Source organism: Lucilia sericata, unplaced genomic scaffold (genome assembly GCF_015586225.1).
Source record: "Lucilia sericata isolate MDLA Ls3-8-SP2 unplaced genomic scaffold, ASM1558622v1 Contig000185F_arrow, whole genome shotgun sequence".
Lineage (NCBI taxonomy): Eukaryota > Metazoa > Arthropoda > Insecta > Diptera > Calliphoridae > Lucilia > Lucilia sericata.
In genome coordinates this window covers 352,012-374,045 of record NW_023994213.1, presented here as the reverse complement: position 1 = coordinate 374,045, position 22,034 = coordinate 352,012, and the positions used below count along the sequence as shown (strand labels likewise).

The 22,034-nt window shown below is 30.0% G+C and overlaps 1 protein-coding gene across 2 annotated transcripts in view; it reads right to left on the bottom strand.

Annotated features, from left to right (window-relative positions):
* The window catches only part of LOC119601684 (protein Skeletor, isoforms B/C), a 51,998-nt gene that overhangs the window by 14,758 nt on the left and 15,206 nt on the right, over positions 1-22,034 (bottom strand). For both annotated transcript variants that reach the window (XM_037952809.1, XM_037952810.1), the window contains exons 2-3: positions 13,579-13,655; positions 13,331-13,482 (exon numbers count right to left, since the gene is read on the bottom strand). In XM_037952809.1, the coding sequence (XP_037808737.1) occupies positions 13,331-13,482; positions 13,579-13,655 (229 nt within the window). The remainder of the gene's footprint in view (positions 1-13,330; positions 13,483-13,578; positions 13,656-22,034) is intronic.

Below are 22,034 nucleotides of genomic sequence, written 5' to 3'. Positions count from 1 at the left end.
TTGTTGCTTTTTTTTTCTTAGCTTTAGCTTTCTAGCTGTTTTATTGATTTCTAGTTTGTTGTTTATTTATTTGTTAATGTTTTTTTTTTTTTTTTTATATTATTTATCATTTTGACATCATTTTAGGTTAAAGATGAAAGAGAGTAAGAAAGAACAGAAAAGAACTGTATACAGGAACAGGGGTAAAAGTAGAGAGTGAATTGTGTTTAGTGTTAAAAAAACAAGAAACCCGGTTTTATATTTGTTATATACCAATATTTTTTCTTCTATATATTTTTCCCTTTATAAAACCAATTATTTTAAAAGGCCTTCAGCAGCAGCGTTAAAGTAGAAAAAAAGTAGTCACTACTTAGTATAAAAATTGTTACTCAGTTCTTTTAATGTTGTTGTAGTCATTAAGATATAGTCATTATCATTTTCAAAGCCTTATTTAACATATTTTGCAATAAAATTAATTTAATTGTAAAAAGTTATAATATCCATCAATAATTAGGAATCTAGCTAGGACTTCCGGTAGATCTAAGGAAATATTTGGAGTTTGAATAAGATTTTTAATTATTTTTTTTTTAACAAGAGAGCAATTAAGAGTACAAGTACTGCATTTAAAAAGATTCATGTTTTCTACATGTATCAAATGTCATTTTAGAATCATTACATTATATTCCACTAAAGTTTAAGTTTACAACAGTTTTGCCAGTTTTCATACAAATAAAATTTTAACAAAAAGTTTTATTTTTTAATTTTATCACTTTTTTGCAAGTACATAAATACATACATACATATATTTATATGTTAAATGTTTAAAGTTATTTATGAATCACTTAACTTTATGATGCCACCAATTGTAATTATCACACCATAAAATATTTAAGGTACATTTTCATTATCATTAACATAAAATGCAGCTACCAGCAGCAACAACTACCACAACAAATAAACTACAACTATAAGAGCAATGTGAGCAATAGCAACAGCAGTAACAACAACAATATTCAATTTTTTTATCACACTCAGTCAGTCAACCAGTCAGTGCTCATTAATGTTTCATTAGTCATTCTACTAATCACTACGAGGAGTAACTTTTCTACCGAAAGACTCAGGATGTACAATATTGTGAAAATAGTAAAAAAAAACAAGTACCAGAAAAGAGTGGGTGTTAAATACTATGTGTATTTAGTACTTTATTTATCTTTCTTTCGCTCTTCCCATCACAATCTTTTGTAATTAATGAGAGTGAGTGTAAATGTTTAATGTTTCCGAAAAGAAACTATATATAGAATTAAAAAAAAGAGTTATAATTATAATGAGTTTTGGCATCATTACATTGTTAGCAGGAATGGAAAGGTATACATTCTTTTCTAAATTAAAAACAATTTTTACAGTGGATGTAAATTCAGAGAGTTTTTTATCAGCTGTTTCGAATGGTCGAATACTATCTTATATTTAAATATTTTAGATTAGATGTTTCTAACTGAAAAAAAAACAAGTAAGAATTTATAGTCGGGCATGGCCGACCATATGATACCCTACACCAGTGATTATGTTACAAATTTTGTTTATTTTTTATTTTCATTTTTACCTTAATTCATAAATATTTTAACAATTTGTTGACAAAAAAGAGATTTTTTTAAAGAGAGGTTATATGGGGGCAGGGAGTTAATATGGTCCTATTCTTATAAATCATCAGTTATGTATGCCGAATTTCATCTTAATATTAGTGTTTATAAGTGAATTTTGACCATCAAGTCATTTTCTGAAAGGAATTTAGTGTGGGGGATAGGGTCAAATGAAGCCCGATCATTACGAAAATCAAGATTATCATTAAGATTTATATAAAACTAAGTTTTGTAGAGTTTTGGAGTGATACAAGAACATTTTACATATTTATGAGCTCAAAAGCCCTATTGGGGGATACGGTTGTATGGGGGCTATATGAAAAATGAACCGATTTTAACCATTTTCAACAGGCTTCGTTCTTGGGTCAAAAGAAGGGTATGTGCGACTTGACAGGCAGACGGTCAGGCTGAAGGACTTAGCTAAATCGACTCATAAAGTGATTCGGAGCCTATTGGTATAATAATCTAAAATGTTATAGTTGACCACAAAAGGCTAGACATTCCGATTTCTGTGAAATATTTATCAAACTTCAGTAAGGGAGAAATTTATAACTATGGAAACGGGAGTTATACAAAAGCAATGATATATTTTCTATATTTCCCCAGTAAAAACTTTCATTACTATGTAAGGGGTTAAAATGCTAAAATTTACTTACACAATAGCATTTTAAGTCATTATTTTAACACGGTGATGTCATTGGAAGCAAGTACTTACCACAAACGATTACAAGTAATTAGAAAAAGAATACATTGTAAATCGCAGGAGAAAACGTATACAGCTTCTATATCTTCACTGACAAGATGAATAATAAATTAGAAAGTATTTATAAAACACATTATTAGTAAGACATTATTAGACTATTTCTATGTAATCCAGACGATATGTAGTAGTCATTGAAAAGTATGTTGTTAGGTATGTAATTACAATTGAAAGCCATTACCCAGTTTTTGCTGGCTCTTTTAATAAACTTGTTAATGGAATACTCATTCCAATATCTATCGTTATGTACGAATTTCGATAGATATTAGAATCGAATCCAATAAATCATACTTTATCAGATGTTGGGTTTATCTGATCTGATGATTAGAAAGCGTTGTGTTCCCTAGGAGCTTCCCTTCAAAAGTAGAAATAAAAGAAAGAGACTGTTAAAAATTTGAACTAAATTTTCGCTGAAGAGACAAAAATAGGAGTAGATTTGGAGTGGAATTATCCGAAAAGGTGGCTTGAATATTCTATACGTACTACTCTGATAATATATGAATAATTTAGATAAAATATTTGGTCGTTTACAATTTGGAATACCTAAGGCCAGCTCTAATCTGCAGATAATTTTCCTATGATTCCGATGGGTACAACAGTGGTCAATTTATAAAGATTTATGTTGAGCGAAAAACATCGTAACCCTTAACTTAAGAAAGGAGTTGAGAATGTAAGGAACAAGGCGAAGCTGTAGAATCATTTATTATTAAAGAATTGAGTCTTTAAAATTACTTGAATGTTAATCATAGGAAACTCACAAAAAGAAGAAAAAAACTCCTTAAAAATAATTAAATTTTGAAAACTGAATAAAAAAGTTCATCTTGTTCTAAACAAAATCTAAAGACTCTTCCATTAAACTTGTGACAAGTACTTGTTTAATTTAATTTTTCAGCATTTTCCAAATTATGCCTGTTGCTGACTTTAAAACTCTAACACTCTAACTGTGTAATGATTGTCTTATCCGTCTGTCTGTCTGTCGTACTGTGTTCACTGTCATTATCATTCATACATTCATACGAGTGTAGAGTATCATTGACATGTTTAAGAGAACGTGTTTCAATACCAGTACATGGATTGCGTGTTATTTTTCTAAGGGTGTCATTTTATTTTATACAATCTTTTTTATTCCTCCGACTCCCTTTGGTGACATTAAAAGCGTGAAAGTGGCTAAATATATATTTTGTACTATTGGCGATGATGATGTAGTTGATTATTATGATGATGCATCACCATCGTCATCATTATGTAGTTTGTTAATAAACTCATTTTTTTGTTTGTAATGAATTATTATTTTTTGTCACCCTTAAAAATTGTGTATATATTTCGGTGAAAATGTTGATGATGATGAAAATGTCATGACTTACAAGTACCCACTCACTATCACCCACTTAGTCGTGCAATCCCACATCATCAGTCATGCTTGTTATTGGCAAATATCACCAGAATACAAGTAATAAAGTAGTTATGTAGTTATTAATTTTTCAAAATAATTTGGTCATTATTTATCTTATAGAAACAAAATTTCGAAATATTCTTCTAAAACTTTAAATTATTTAAGAAACTTGTTTTACACCATTTCTTTTTGTGTTCAAGAAATTTCTGAAATTTTAAAATTTCCAGTTCAATGTCATAAAATAACTACATATTATTGTCTAAATGTATTTCAGAAAGTTCTTTTAATTCTGTTGGAAATGGTGTAGTATATTTAATACTTTAGAAATCATCAACATTTTGAAAATTTTCTTTTTTTTCTCTCTGTGTACTTTGTCAACTAAATGCAATTTACATAAATCAGTCTTTTTGTGGATTGAATTTCAAATTTTAAATAAAAAAATTCAATTTAAAATGTAAATTTTCTAAAAAAAAAAACTTTAAATAAAAAAAGTGCTACCGACTACAAGCCGACAACGAAGAGAACAATTAAATCTTCTCAATATTCATGGGGAGTAGACATGAAACGTAGTCATGACGACATTGCGAGCAACTCTTAAGCAGGATGTTAGTGCAGTGCCGTGTAGTCTTTGAAAAAGTTCCCCCGTTTCATCCTTTGGCTTTTATTTTTTTGTTCGTTCGCTATTGTCGCTATTGGAGAGTAGTAGTAGTAAAATTCTAATTTAATTACTTATGCCGAGTGCATCTATTGTCACGTTGTTACTCACGTTTTAAACTTGTATACATACAGCCAGCCAAACATTCTCCCATCCTTTCTCCAACATTAAATATTCAACATCAGCAATAACAACAGTATGAACCAAAGGATATTATCTAATAAAAAATTTACACATATACTAAAAAACCATAGAGTTTAGTCATTCATAGAAACATTTACTTATCAAGGATGAGGCCATAACAATCCATCTGTATTTAGGACTGTAAGAAAAAAACTCTCTTTCTCTTCTTTCCCCTCTGCTTTTCTAAAAATTGTTGATGCAGTTTGCTCTTTTATTTTTGTATTGTTAAGCGGTTATTATTTTGTTTTCAAATGCAAATTATATATTCTGCATAAAAAAACGAACGAACATTTGTATTTAGGTTTTTGGTCCTTTTTTATGTTGAAATCTGTTAATTAAACATGACACTTGTAAATGTATTTTCTGTGAGACAAATTAAAATTTAATTGACTTGAATTGATGTAAAAGAACTATGATGTAGACGTTGTTTGTATTGTAGTATTAAAGAGGGAATTACATATTTAATAAATATTAAATAATACAGGAAAATAGTAAGTAAATGGATGTTGTAAATTCTTTCCTTTATTATGTTCTATCTACCGAATAATTTTCTCCACCATTTTACTCGTATATTTCACAGCAAACTTCCTGCACTGTCTGGACACGCAGACGGACGGATGCACTTGACTTAATCAACTCAGAAAATGATTCCAAGCCGTTTGGTGTACTTTAAAGTGGGTATAAAGGCCCAAATAGACTACACAAGCGGCTTGACAAACATATCAATATTTTACGTTTGTGCAAGCCTGTTGTGTGTAGTGTATGAGGGTGTTTCGTGTTTGTACAAATGCTTGCTGTTTGTTTGTACAAAAATTAAAAAATTTCGATTTTTACGCAAACATATTGAATTTTTGTCAAACCATTTGTATGGTTTATATTCAATAAAAAAAATTTTAAAAAATTTACTTTTCTAAGAAAAATTGACATCTGTATCTTTAAAAGTCCACAAAAACGTGAAAAAAATCGGTGTTTGTGCGTGCAATGTTTGTGTAAAAGGGCACATACACAACACCAGCATGATGGCACAATAATTTGATTGTGCTTTCTTGCTCGAACCATATATGACACCAGCATGCTTGTACAATATTTATTTTTTCAGAAATTTTCAAATTTCCAATCACTTTATTGTGCCAGCATGCTGGTGTTGTGTATGGGCGCCTTAATGTGTGTGCGAATGGAAAAAGTATGTATGATAAGCCGCTTGTGTAGTATATTTGGGCCTTTAGTGCAATATTTTTGTGCGTTGCAAACATCAGCACAAACTTAATATATCCTCTCATTTTCATTTCATACAAAATTTTAGAACTTTAATTGATCCATTCTCCCAAAGAACTAGTCAAGTAACTAGTTATACCCTACACCACTATAGTGGGGAGGGTATTATGCGTTTGTGCTGATGTTTGTAAAACCCAAAAATATTGGTCCTTCACCTTAAAGTATACCAATCAGCTCAGAATCACTTTCTGAGTCGATTAAGCTATGTCCGTCTGTCTGTATATTCATGTAAAGCTTGTGTGCACGTTTCAGGACGAAGTCTATTGAAAATGGTTAAAATTGGACCATTTTCGCCATTTCGCCTAGCCCCAAACAACCGTACCCCCGAATAAGGCTTTAGAGCTCATAATTATGTTAAATGTTCGACTACCTCCACAAAAATCGGCATAACGTGGTTTTATGTACTAAATTATACTCCCGATTTTCGTAATGATCGGTCCATATTTGGGCCTAGCCCCCACACAAAGTCCCACGTCCAAAAATCACTTGAAGTTCAAAATTCACTTAAAAACACTATCTCGATAAAATTCTTCATAAATAACTTTAAGGTAAACGTAAATCCCTTTACCAAAATGCATAAGGATAGGCCCATATTTACCCTTGCCCCCACATAACTCCTCTTTTGGAAAATCACTTTATTTGTCAATATATTGTCAAAATATTTCGGAGATAAGGTAAAAAACAAACATGCTTTATTATTATAAAATAATCCATATTTTTTACATACACACTGATGTAGGGTATCATACGATGGGCCATACCCGACTGTACATTCTTAATTGTTTTTGTATTCCTTTATTTAAATAGTTTTTTTATAAATTGATTTTTTTGATTTTATCATCATTATTGTTATTAATACTCATATTACTTGTAAATTATTAAATATTTTTTTTACATAATTGACATTGTTATTTGTATCTTTTTTTAAATAATTTCCATAATAAAACCATTTTTCTTTTAGTTGTTGCTACTGTTACACACTGATTTTTATCGAGAAATACACGCATTTTTATTAGGTAAGTCCCTTTAGATTGTGACTTTAAAAATTTTAGATCAAAAGGAGAAAATTCAAACAAATTATTACCAATGAAAGATTTTGGTAAAAAACTATCTCCATTTGGTCTCTTAGAAAGGAAAAATCCTTGGAAGGGAGTTTTTATCATTCCTAATAAAAATGTTAGAGCAAACAGAAAACACATTTTATTGAGTCCATGCTAATCCATCCAATCTAATGCATAGTGCAGAAGCAATAACAAAAGGAAATGGAAAAAATATGAAATTTAATAATAAAAAAGCAAAACAAAATAGAAAAAATACAAAATTGTATACGTAACGTAACATGTCTTGTCCTTTACAACAAAAAAATCTATAGAAATCCTGTTGCCATTCGAGTTATTGTTGTTGTGGAATACTTTTTATGCTAAAAGGAAAATACTTAATAATACAGGAACAGCAACAACAACAATAAGAACAAAAATAATAATGTAATGTAAAGTAAAGTAGACGACGTGGTTGTTGTTGTTGTAAAATTATTTGTTGGCATGATGAGTAATGCATGTAAAAGCGTAAAAGCGTGCAATCATCAATCGTCGAACGCCCGTCCGTTCGTTCATATTTATGGATGTATTATATGTTGTATATCTGTCCGTCTGACTATCTTCTATTCATTCATTTCATTTATCCGACCAACCGACTAAAAACCCAACAACCGCCCATGATGGGTGTTTTTCATGTTCTCGCCTGACACCAGAATTACAGTGTATGAACAAACTAATAAAGCCCGACACGTGGCATCAACAATGGAACGCATTAAAGTCGTTTACATTAGACAACAACAACAGCAACAACATTCATACAATTTTGGAAATTATTAATGCAGCAACAAAAAGTTCCTTTTTTACCATTGTTCCGCATTTCCTTTATTTTGATTTTAATATTTTTTTGTATTTGTCTAGGTATTAAATGAATAAAGGACTTAATGTATTTCTGTTTAGGTTATTTTTACTTTATTTGTGAACAGAAATAACTGCCTAATAAATATAATTGGGAACATGTTATTTAAAATTACTTAAAAAATATTAAAATAGTTTAAAATTTTTAATCATTTTTAAAATGGGTAGTGGACACTAAGGCGTATGAGTAGTATTTAATTATATTTTAATGGCCTTCAATTGCGTGAATTCTAAATGCTTTCATGTCTGCATGTTTATTTTTGTTCTACCAAACAAAATCGGTCATAAATACGAAGACATTTTTCCAAAAATCTAAGTATTATTACCAATACTTTAGGATATATCTCGGACGTTGTTCTTTATAAATATACATACGTACTTACATATATCAAAAGAAAGGAAAGTCCATAGATTTATCCACAAACTAATGAAAAGATTAGTATAAAGACTAAAAGACTAGACAAGAAACAAGTTGATGGAAAATGATCGGCTGATTCTGTACTCCACAGATTAGTCAATGAACTAGTCAACTGTCAATCGATTTGTCCATGGGTTAGTCTATAAACTAGTCTCAGTGTAGACAATACACCAGTCCAAAGTTCATTCTATAGACTAACCAAAATACTAATCAATAGACTAGTAAGTAGATTTGTCCATAAGCTAGACAATACAAGTACTATTCCATATACCAGTTACTTAATTAGACTATATATTAGACTATAGTCTAGACGGATTCTTAAAAATCCGTTAACTATTGACGGAGTTATTAATAATTTTCTTAATATAAAGTTTTTCAAAAACTGACTTGATTTGCTACAATTTGATAACAATAATGATCGGACCTTATTTGGCCCTGGTCCCCATGTCCACTGAAATGTAGTTTAACATTTCTCAAATGCAAAATGTTATTAATCCACATTTTTAATCCATAAATACCAAAAAACAAATATGGCCATTTTTTCTTTACATTCTTGTCCTAATTGTTCTATTTAATTTTTTGTTATAACCTTTTGTTATAAATTTAACTCAAGGCTATTTATTTTTGTAAAATTATTTGAGTACAAGTAGTAAACTGTACTCGTTTAAATACATACAAGTGTATACAAGTAGATACATTATAAGAGACATTCGTAAGATGTCCTTAATCCTTTAGCTAACTAGTTAATTGTTGTCATTTGTATTTAAAAATGTTCACTCACACATTCTAATACAATTGAGTACATAAAGAAAACTTTTCATCAAGTTGAACATCATGACGAATTGTATGTGTGTGTAAATGTGTATGTACATAAAAGGTGCGTGTAAATGTTGTTTTTCTTCCTCTTAAAGGATAAACAACTAAAAAATAGAAAAAAATACAAAATGTCTTATAATTTTAATCCATTCTTTATCACTTGTTTTTGTTTCTCTAGGTTTTTTGTTTAGTTTAGTTTCATTCGTTTCATTTTGGCATTCATTTCACTTAATCGTTCGGATTAAAATGTCATTTTCTTTTGTGTTTGTATAAGAAATTTGTTTCATTTTTTTATGTTTCTCTAATAGATTGACATTCAGTTTTTTGTTAACAACAACTAAATATAAATTCACAAAAAATTTCCAGTTGTAGTAAATTGTTAAAATCTCACAGATGGTTTTTCTTAAGGCCAACCAAATTTTATGTAGTAGTATACATACTTATATACATACATACAAATATACACAGGTAACTACCCACCTAAGCTTAACAAGTGCTTTATTCCCAACAAGGATTTTTTTCTGCACTTTTTTGAAATTCAGCTTACGTGTAAGTGCGTGTATGTATGTACATATTCGTTGATAATCGTTTTACTCTATATATTTGTCGTGTACAAACATTTTGTTGTAAAATTATTTTTGTGAAAAAATGTATATAAATATTTTTCACATATACTCACATGTTGACTATGAAAACAAATCTTAAAAATTTAATAAATTCACGTTTTTAACAGATTGAATAGTTTTAAATATAAATATTCGTAAATATACGCACGAACACAAATATATACACATATTCATTAAGTTAAAGCTTTGATTAAGAATCGAACTTTTATAGATTTATGATTAAGATTGTTTTAAAATAGTTTTTAAATAAAATGAAGCAAATTTAACCATTTTGAAACACTTCATTAACAAATCCTAAATTAATTGTTATAGAAATTTGAAAAAGTACTATAACAAGTCTAGATTATGGATTATCGATTAGTATATGAATAAGTCTATCGACTAGTCCATTACCTATAATCTAATCTACAGCATATAGTCTAGTCTATAGTCTAGTCTATAGTCTAGTCTATAGTCTAGTCTATAGTCTAGTCTATAGTCTAGTCTATAGTCTAGTATAGTCTAGTCTATAGTCTAGTCTATAGTCTAGTCTATAGTCTAGTCTATAGTCTAGTCTATAGTCTAGTCTATAGTCTAGTCTATAGTCTAGTCTATAGTCTAGTCTATAGTCTAGTCTATAGTCTAGTCTATAGTCTAGTCTATAGTTAGTCTATAGTCTAGTCTATAGTCTAGTCTATAGTCTAGTCTATAGTCTAGTCTATAGTCTAGTCTATAGTCTAGTCTATAGTCTAGTCTATAGTCTAGTCTATAGTCTAGTCATAGTCTAGTCTATAGTCTAGTCTATAGTCTAGTCTATAGTCTAGTCTATAGTCTAGTCTATAGTCTAGTCTATAGTCTAGTCTATAGTCTAGTCTATAGTCTAGTCTATAGTCTAGTCTATAGTCTAGTCTATAGTCTAGTCTAGTCTAGTCTATAGTCTAGTCTATAGTCTAGTCTTAGTCTAGTCTATAGTCTAGTCTATAGTCTAGTCTATAGTCTAGTCTATAGTCTAGTCTATAGTCTAGTCTATAATCTAGTCTATAGTCTAGTCTATAGTCTAGTCTATAGTCTAGTCTATAGTCTAGTCTATAGTCTAGTCTATAGTCTAGTCTATAGTCTAGTCTATAGTCTAGTCTATAGTCTAGTCTATAGTCTAGTCTATAGTCTAGTCTATAGTCTAGTCTATAGTGTAGTTTATAGTCTAGTCTATAGTCTAGTCTATAGTCTAGTCTATAGTCTAGTCTATAGTCTAGTCTATAGTCTAGTCTATAGTCTAGTCTATAGTCTAGTCTATAGTCTAGTCTATAGTCTAGTCTATAGTCTAGTCTATAGTCTAGTCTATAGTCTAGTCTATAGTCTAGTCTATAGTCTAGTCTATAGTCTAGTCTATAGTCTAGTCTATAGTCTAGTCTAGTCTATAGTCTAGTCTATAGTCTAGTCTATAGTCTAGTCTATAGTCTAGTCTAGTCTATAGTCTAGTCTATAGTCTAGTCTATAGTCTAGTCTAGTCTATAGTCTAGTCTATAGTCTAGTCTATAGTCTAGTCTATAGTCTAGTCTATAGTCTAGTCTATAGTCTAGTCTATAGTCTAGTCTATAGTCTAGTCTAAAGTCTAGTATAGTCTAGTCTATAGTCTAGTCTATAGTCTAGTCTATAGTCTAGTCTATAGTCTAGTCTATAGTCTAGTCTATAGTCTAGTCTATAGTCTAGTCTATAGTCTAGTCTATAGTCTAGTCTATAGTCTAGTCTATAGTCTAGTCTATAGTCTAGTCTATAGTCTAGTCTATAGTCTAGTCTATAGTCTAGTCTATAGTCTAGTCTATAGTCTAGTCTATAGTCTAGTCTATAGTCTAGTCTATAGTCTAGTCTATAGTCCAGTCTATAGTCTAGTCTATAGTCTAGTCTATAGTCTAGTCTATAGTCTAGTCTATAGTCTAGTCTATAGTCTAGTCTATAGTCTAGTCTATAGTCTAGTCTATAGTCTAGTCTATAGTCTAGTCTATAGTCTAGTCTATTAGTCTAGTCTAGTCTATAGTCTAGTCTATAGTCTAGTCTATAGTCTAGTCTATTAGTCTAGTCTATAGTCTAGTCTATAGTCTAGTCTATAGTCTAGTCTATAGTCTAGTCTATAGTCTAGTCTAGTCTATAGTCTAGTCTATAGTCTATTCTAAAGTCTAGTCTATAGTCTAGTCTATAGTTTTTAAAATGTTTGCGACAAGTTTGTTTGTCTAAATTGTTGTTGAAACAAGTTTGTTATAAATTAGTCAATATCATTAAATTAAATGTTGAATTTTGGTTAAAATAAAATTTTAAAATCTCAATGTCATTTATTTCCTTCCTTTTCTCCATTTTCTTAAAACTATTTCAAATCTATAAGTATGTATAAAAACATTTCTTCACATTCACCTTCATCAGGTTTTTCTTACTAATGATGCAAAATGAAAACATTTCTGAATTGAAAAATTGTAGATTTCTATATGTGTGACAAAATTTATCTACAAGTATGTGTGTATGTAAACTCGTATGTTTCTCCAAGTAAGTATTATTAACTTGTAATGTGAACATGAAAAATGCTTTTTAATTTTTAAAAGTGGTTTTGATTGTTAACCGTGCGTAACGCGGGGTATAATGGTGTGGAGAGTGTGATTTGTTGAATGAGAACGAAATGAATGACTGAACGAGCGAATGAATGAATGAATGAATAATAACCGTATCACACATTTAGATCTGTCACATTTGCAACAAATATACCATATAGTACTTATTACTACTACATTATGTCTACATACATAAACTTTTATTCAAGAGCAAGTTGATTTTTTGCACTAAACTTAAAAAAATATATATCCATAAAACACTTGATGACAGACAGACGTTTAAAGTAGTGGAATTATTTGAAAAATTGATCTCGAACTCCAAAAATATTGAAGTTGTAAAGCACAAAACTATAGGACTATATAAATGTAGAATCAAAATTTGAGGGTCTGGCAAATATAACTAATGATATGAGAAATGAAATTTTTAGTTTTCTTATAGAAATTCGTTCCATTTTAAATTAAAGCTCTTGATTTTTAAAAGAAATAGCAAAAACTTAACTATTAATTCAGTCTTTAAAGTAACTGCAATTAAGATGTACGTACTTTGGTACACTTGACTAAAGTATAAATTGGACGGAAAGAAAATGGATTTTTTAAAGTATATTTTTTACTTTATTTAACATTTTTCTTTTAAATTGAAAAAAAAAAAATAAAAACATTGTTTTCTTTGTTTTTTTTTTTTTTTAAGAAAAAAACCACAAAAATATAAACCACATACTGGGACAAAACAAAAAAAGAAATACACCCCAAACATCTCGACCAAAAATTCTTTTTTTACACTTTTATTGTGAATCTTTTTTCATAAACTTGTAAAAAATGCAAAATTCTATTTTTTTATATAAAAAAAGAAATAAAATAAAGAACGGAAATGCGCGTCAACTCCAACATAATGGAAAGTGCATTAAAATGCATACATACACATATGTATGTATATACTCGTTTAAAAGAGTTGAAAAGGAAAAAAGCTCTCAGCAGGCTTATGTAAGTTTATTGGTAAGTATTTATGTCTGTTTTTTTTTTTTTTAAACTTCAACTTAAAATTACTTTTCTTTTTACTTACATTCCTGTATAATCCTCTGGGTAAGGTATAATGAATCCCTCTGGACTTGGACGTGGTGTTTTACCCACCCAAAAGAATGCATCCGGTCCCGTACCATCATATGCAAATGATTTGATAAATAATGTTGATTCATCCACAGCATAAATGGAACCCTTTTACAAATAAATATAAAATAAAACATATATAAAATATTAATACATTTATTTATATTGAAATATATATGTTTTAAGAGGATTTCGTTTACTTACCTTTATGCCATGGGCAAAATTTGTAAACTGTCCGATGAACCGACCATAATAGGGCTCAGGTGGTGCACGCCCGTGAGCTGGAATTTTAAGAAAAAAGTGCAAAACATTAATTTAATTTGAAGTAAAAAATTGGTATTATGAAAAAAGTCTATCCTATAACAAATTTTCCCAGATATTTAGAAAATCTTTCGTCAGATTACGAAGAGACAGACAAAAAGCACACTCTCGTTTACAAAGGGGACACTAAAGAGACGATTATCTTCACGTTTACAAAGAGTACGTCCGTGACGAAAGACAAATTAGACTCTTATTCTAATTCTAGTTAGAACCAACCAGGTGGTTAGACGTTAGTGAAATTCACTTTTTTCGGATTTCTTTTTATAGAAATTTTGAAAAAAATTATTTTATAAAAATTTCGAAGAAAATTCTTTTATAAAACTGTAAATTTCGAAAAAAAAAATTTTTTCTTGATACATTTTTCCTCGAATTACGAAACCTTTGGGCTACACTTCGCTGACAGTCTGACTGACAACTAAACATTTAAACTGTCAGCAAATAAAAATAACACAAATGAAATGAACATGAAATGAAAGATTCGAAATAAAAATAAAGAAATTGAAGAAAAACTCAAGCATGACGATAATAATAATAATTTGCATTAAATCGAACTAATGTGCCTCGTCACATTAATCTGAATGTAGTGCACGCTGGATCAATCCTGCACGTGCCTATACGTGCTCCAGGATATTTATTTTGAAAAGACCGTGATGCCAACAGCACTCACTCTTATTGTTATTGTTGTTATAGTAACAAAAACAACAAGTGCTACTACATTAAAAAAACAACAACAACTAGAAGACATGATGGCAGTCAGGAGATTTTAAACACGAATGATAAAGTCTTTCACAAGAAGTTCTTACATAATAAACAATGGGGAGGAAAAAGTGGTGCATGTTTGAATAGGAATTATGTGAAAAAGTTACAATTCATTTCAAAAGATTGTTAAAATTTGATATAAAATTTATTTTATCTCATCGTAACTTAATGATGAACTGTTGACAGTTACAATGACGATAGAAATCTTTGGGTTTTTGTAAGAGAAGTCAGACTGTAATCTTTTAGAGCAAATGAAGTTTAATTCAAACAAGTGGTTTTTATTTTGGAACTACAACATTTTATAGAAAACTATTAATGTTCGAGATTTTGTAGAGAAATCTTAATATCTTTCTGAAACAGATCAAAATTTTGAATTGTCGAAAACTTAAATTGAAATTTAAACCATTAAACTGGAACACCCTTCAAAAATCTTAAATATGTATACTTCAGTTGGTCTTTCAAACTTATTATTAATAATTTATATAAACTAACAACAACAAAATTATATTTATTAAAAAACACAATTGATCAGAAACGCACGTACTCACTATAGAAAATAAGGGAGAGAAGAAATAAAAAGAATTCTTTGCATTTAATCGCATTAAAGTATTATGACATTTGTTAATAATCCAAAGTAATGACAATATAATCTAGACGAAAAACAAGGAAAGAAAAATAGAAAAGCAACAACAAATAACCAACTAACTGGTAACTATGGTTTTGTATCCGTATCTATTAAAACTTCTCACTCCCTTCTTTGAACTAACCGAGCAAAAGGTGGTTTTGTACAGTGATAGACAAAAGTTTAACACAACCGTCATATTTTTTCAATGGACAAAGTTTAAAATTATTAGACCCTTTCGAGTGATCTAATCGTGTAAAAATAGCTCAACCATTTGTAGATCGAGATTCTCGAACGTGTGTCTAATAGATTGGATAAAGATTTGGGTCTGTAATTTAGCAGTATTTATTACCGGTATTTATCTTTAAATACCGTCTAAATTCCGAATAGATTAAACACTTAAGAGTTTAAATTGCTTCAACATTTTACCTCAGCTGATCCATGTTTCTAGACATACCAGATAACCATAAAATGTTAACCGTAAACGTTTTCATAACATTCACTCGCCTGGGTATTTAATGTCCTTAACAAGCACACAACAACAATAACAACAACTGTAAAATCAGCCGCAGCAGCAGGAACAACCCTTTTCTTACGCATCCAACTTTCAAATCATCACATAATGCGAGCAAAGGACCAAACATAAAGGAGGAGAACAAAATCAGGATGGGTTGGAAAATGACAGTGGGTAAATAGATAAATGTAAAGTCTTTATCCCAAACCGTATCAAATGAAACTACATAAACTGTATTAACAAATACAAAAAAATAAAGCATCTAGTGTATTACTTCTATCATCTCTATACCTCCACCCCCCACCCACTCATAAAATCGTACTTTTAATAAAGTAAATGGTTCAATATTGAGGGTGGTTTTGATTTAAACACAATAATACCGGAACGAAATTAAAGTGGAGTTGTTAAATAGAATGAATATTGGAATCTCTGTATGTGTGAGATTTTTCTCACATCGATACATATGTATGTACATGTAATCTATATGAATAAATTTCGAATGTTTTATACAAATATTTATTTAAATGTATTTGTTTGCATTTTCAAGTATCTCGATCTATTTAAGTTGCTTTACATACGCGTCTATTGGTATTATTGCGTTTTTATACGCACTGAAATTTGTTGTTTTTTATTGTTTGTGTATTTTGTACTTGTACGAGTAATATAAACACTCAGCAAATGTGGAGATTTTATGCAGATATAATCCTTTAATTACGACTATAAATTGAAATAGCACATATCATGATATTTGGAATTATATAAATTGATGTACAATATAGTGTATTGTCCATTATAACGAGCGATATCAAAAAATTTGCAAGCCGATTATATGCAAAAGAATTAATTAAAATTTAACGAATAATAAGGACTGGTATTAACTAAAATCGAGGCAGGCGTTTGACTAGACTATAGACTAGACTATAGACTAGACTAGACTATACTAGACTAGACTATAGACTAGACTATAGACTAGACTATAGACTAGACTATAGACTAGACTATAGACTAGACTATAGACTAGACTATACTAGACTATAGACTAGACTATAGACTAGACTATAGACTAGACTATAGACTAGATAGACTAGACTATAGACTAGACTATAGACTAGACTATAGACTAGACTATAGAATAGACTATAGAATAGAATAGACTATAGACTAGACTATAGACTAGACTATAGACTAGACTATAGACTAGACTATAGACTAGACTATAGACTAGACTATAGACTAGACTATAGACTAGACTATAGACTAGACTATAGACTAGACTATAGACTAGACTATAGACTAGACTATAGACTAGACTATAGACTAGACTATAGACTAGACTATAGACTAGACTATAGACTAGACTATAGACTAGACTATAGACTAGACTATAGACTAGACTATAGACTAGACTATAGACTAGACTATAGACTAGACTATAGACTAGACTATAGACTAGACTATAGACTAGACTATAGACTAGACTATAGACTAGACTATAGACTAGACTATAGACTAGACTATAGACTAGACTATAGACTAGACTATAGACTAGACTATAGACTAGACTATAGACTAGACTATAGACTAGACTATAGACTAGACTATAGACTAGACTATAGACTAGACTATAGACTAGACTATAGACTAGACTATAGACTAGACTATAGACTAGACTATAGACTAGACTATAGACTAGACTATAGACTAGACTATAGACTAGACTATAGACTAGACTATAGACTAGACTATAGATTAGACTATAGACTAGACTATAGACTAGACTATAGACTAGACTATAGACTAGACTATAGACTAGACTATAGACTAGACTATAGACTAGACTATAGACTAGACTATAGACTAGACTATAGACTAGACTATAGACTAGACTATAGACTAGACTTGAGACTAGACTATAGACTAGACTATAGACTAGACTATGGACTAGACTATATACTAGACTATAGACTAGACTATAGACTAGACTATAGACTAGACTATAGACTAGACTATAGACTAGACTATAGACTAGACTATAGACTAGACTATAGACTAGACTATAGACTAGACTATAGACTAGACTATAGACTAGACTATAGACTAGACTATAGACTAGACTATAGACTAGACTATAGACTAGACTAGACTATAGACTAGACTATAGACTAGACTATAGACTAGACTATAGACTAGACTATAGACTAGACTATAGACTAGACTATAGACTAGACTATAGACTAGACTATAGACTAGACTATAGACTAGACTATAGACTAGACTATAGACTAGACTATAGACTAGACTATAGACTATAGACTAGACTATAGACTAGATTATAGACTAGACTAGACTAGACTATAGACTAGACTATAGACTAGACTATAGACTAGACTATAGACTAGACTATAGACTAGACTATAGACTAGACTATAGACTAGACTATAGACTAGACTATAGACTAGACTATAGACTAGACTATAGACTAGACTATAGACTAGACTATAGACTAGACTATAGACTAGACTATAGACTAGACTATAGACTAGACTAGAATAGAGACTAGACTATAGACTAGACTATAGACTAGAATAGAGACTAGACTATAGACTGAAAAAAGAAAATACTGCGTATGACAAATTACAATTTTAGTATTTTCATTCCTCCAAGTTTTTCCTAAATTTGACTATCACCTGTAGATATGTATATAAGTATCAATGAATATTTGTGTTAATTATCCACTTGTTCCTTTAAATATTCATTTAAATTTATTGATAATTTCCATTCTTTACACAAAACTTTTTAAATTTTCTTTATCAAAAACATAATAAAATAAAACTTCCATAACAACTTCATTTACTACCTTTTTGGATAATTAAATTCGTTTTAATCTTACAGTAATTTATATTATCATTTCCATCTCCATTAACAACGGTGACAATGGCTTGTCTGCACACACGCACGCTCACTCACACACACACACTAACACATAATAAAAGGAAACTGATTAAGTCCTCGTTGTCGTCGTCATTGTCAATGATATTAAAAAGTTCATTACTTTCTTTCTAAGCATCGAGCAAACAATACTTGGAAGAAGAAAAAAAAAACAAATACAACCTGGAACATGTATCTTCCCTCTACACAACCTCGATAGATAGATAGGAAAATAACAACAACAATACCAAAAACAACAACAATCTACTTAAACTTAAAGCATTAAAGAGAAAATCCTTATAAAATAAATACAATATACATAAATACGTTAAATATATTTATTATGTTTTATAAAAAAGAAAAATCTTTCCTCAACCCTCCAGCCCATTGAACCAAAATCTACCTTCATGCTGAACTATTAGATAAAGAGAGAGAATCAATGTCGTTAAGGGTAAAAAGGAAGTAAAAAAGTCATTGGGAGATGACGAAGAAACAACGAGAAGAGACAACTTAAATCGAATAAAAATTTAGCTGACTCAATCAAAATCAAAAAGCGTTAATGCCAACAACGTTTATGAATTTAACTTTAACCGACCGTTTAAAGATTGGAGAAAAACGAAAATAACTGTTAAAATGAGGCAGTATGGAGACACTGTAACTGTTGATAATTATTACAAGATTTTATCGATTTAAAGTTTGGTCTTAGAAATATTATTTTTGTGGATCCATAAAGGAATCTTCATTCCAAAATAAATATACATACATATTTAGTATTGGACTTTGAAGAATATCAACTGTGTCTGGGAATAAGTTTCTTCTGTGCAAATATTATGATAACGGAAGCAAATAATAACTTTACAAATTTCCTAAATTTTTGCTCAGTAATATGGTGATAAGATCCATATTCGCTTTTTCAGATAGTGTTCACGTGTAAATATCATCATCATTATTTTTATTATTATTAACCGCTCTATCAGAAAGAGCAGCTGCAGCAGCACCATGCCGTGATCCTTGATAAATGAACTCAAAGAAATGCAATCAACATTAAACAATTTTAAGGATTTGTAAATGATACAAAGTGGGTGTAACAACAAGGAGATTGTAGTCTGAATATAAGGGATGCAGTACCAACACATGATTATGATTATTACTACTTATTTTTTAAACAGCACCCATAGTGTTCAGTAGGATAACAACATTCACATTTATGTATATTATTCCTTTTTTACACTATGAAACTGCTGTTGATAAAAAATAATATTACCAATTGATGAGAAATATATATTTTTATATTTCTTTGGAATCATCTGCGAGGGGGGAATTGAGTTGCTAGCAAAACTTTTACTTAAATCCCAAAGATTAGAAATTTGCTGAACATTAACTTTCAACCAAAACAACCTGCGAATTTGAAAAAAAAAAAACATAGGAAATTGAGCTAAAAAGCATAAAGCGCTACAAACGACTGGGAGTTGTACTGAAAAAATGGAAGGATGCCAGTGAATGCTGAGCAAATACAAGGGTAGTTTTGCTTCTATTGTTTTTTCTTTGCATCAATTTTGGTTCCTGTATTTTTACTTAATAAATATATGTGAATATTGTTGGTAACCACAAGTGTGAGGAGGTAGTTGTGGTATCCACCCATCCAACAGTTTATTAAAACCGCAACACAGCAATATAATAGACTGTCTGTCGGTCTATACGCTGAGTCAGCGATGGCAAATACTTATTGAGTTGATTAGTACTTTTTGTTGAGTTAAAAGTTATGAATTTTGCGGAAGGTAAATATTTGTACTTTTTGGGATTTCGTGACTAGTTAAAGACTAGTCCAAAATCTAGTAAAAAGTACTTTAAATGTCTATTTAAAATTACACTTAAAAGTCCTTCAAAATTATATAATATTTTATCGAACGGATAAATAAAGTAATCCGAAACAAATAAAAGTTATTACTGCTTATCTGGTTAAACCTCTTCCAGGTTTCTTAACCACATTAAGTTTAGTAATGAAGTTTAGTTAAAAATTGACCAATGTCGGTAGTCCGTTGAACTTTATGTCAGAAGTACATTTTTAGATTATTATGTAAATAAATTTATAATTGTACAAAATGGCCATTGTACATTTGGGGATCGAATACCAACAAAGAGTACACAGAGAAGAAGGAAATATACACGCCTGGTACCTAATTGACACCAAACTGTTTATAATTTTTCAATAACATCCGTTGTCAAAGTATATACGTAAGTACGGCAACACTATGTAATGTTGACAACATTGCAACAATTCGTTGTCGAAATCTAAATTTTATACACATCCGTTGTCTAAATGTTAACAAACGTGGTAAGCTCACTATTGACAAACAATACGTTGCCAATAGTGAGCTCACCACGTTTGTTAACAATTACTCAACGGATGTGTATAAAATTTAGATTTCGACAACGAATTGTTGCAGTGTTGACAATGCAACGTTGTCAACATTGCAACAATTCGTTGTCGAACATATGTATATACTTTGACAACGGATGTTATTAAAAAATTATAAACTCTTTGGTGTCAATTTGGTACCAGACGTGTATATTTCTTTTTCCCTCTGTGTACTAATTCCTTGAAATGTCACTAAACTAGTTAATATAAAAGTCATTAGACAGGCCAAAGTCTAACAGAAAGTACTATAAAAGTCTATTCAAAATAGCACTTAAGAGACCTATAAACTATATACAATTTTTATCGATTAGAAAAAAATTTAAATCGAACTTTTTTTGGAGCAAGTTTAGTGCATTGCTTATTTGACAGATAAAGAAGATTTTTTACTTTTCTAAAAAGTACTATTTTACTTCGACTTCAGTACAATTTCCATCCCTTTTTAGTTTTCTAAACCAGTAACGCTCTTGAAATATGTTTGTAAAAACCTGAACAATATTATTATTTTTTGCTTTCATACATGTTTAAATTTGATTTATTTTTTCCAACTTGTAGATGCTACAGATAAATATGTATTATACTCACTCCAATCGCTCATATTCATATGTACATGCCTGGCTAGAGTACGACGGGAGTAATATTATACGCATAAAAGTTTATTGCATCCAGAACTTTATTTGCCAGACGAAGAACATAATGCTTGGGCTAATTTAATCTTAGCAAATTGTTTGACAATCTGTACAGGATTAGTACGAAAAGAAACTAAATTGTTACTGTTCGCACTTGATATGGCCTGAAGAAGCGTATCGAAGGGGAGCAGTTGTATGCCAGTGTTCCCTTGATTTACGGGCAGACTTTACACCCGCTGTTTTATGGCTGTCTAGATTAAATATGGGAGGATTTTATTTGATAATGTTTGTAAACGTTGGGACGTGTAACTAGATTAAATTTTGTATTGTTGCTACTAATCATTTATAATTTACTATTATTTGGTTATATTTTATTCGAATAACATTCAATTTGTTGCTGCTGTTAGATGATACGATTGTTAATAATTGAATATGTAATGATAGTATTCAGACATGGAAAATTGAAATTTT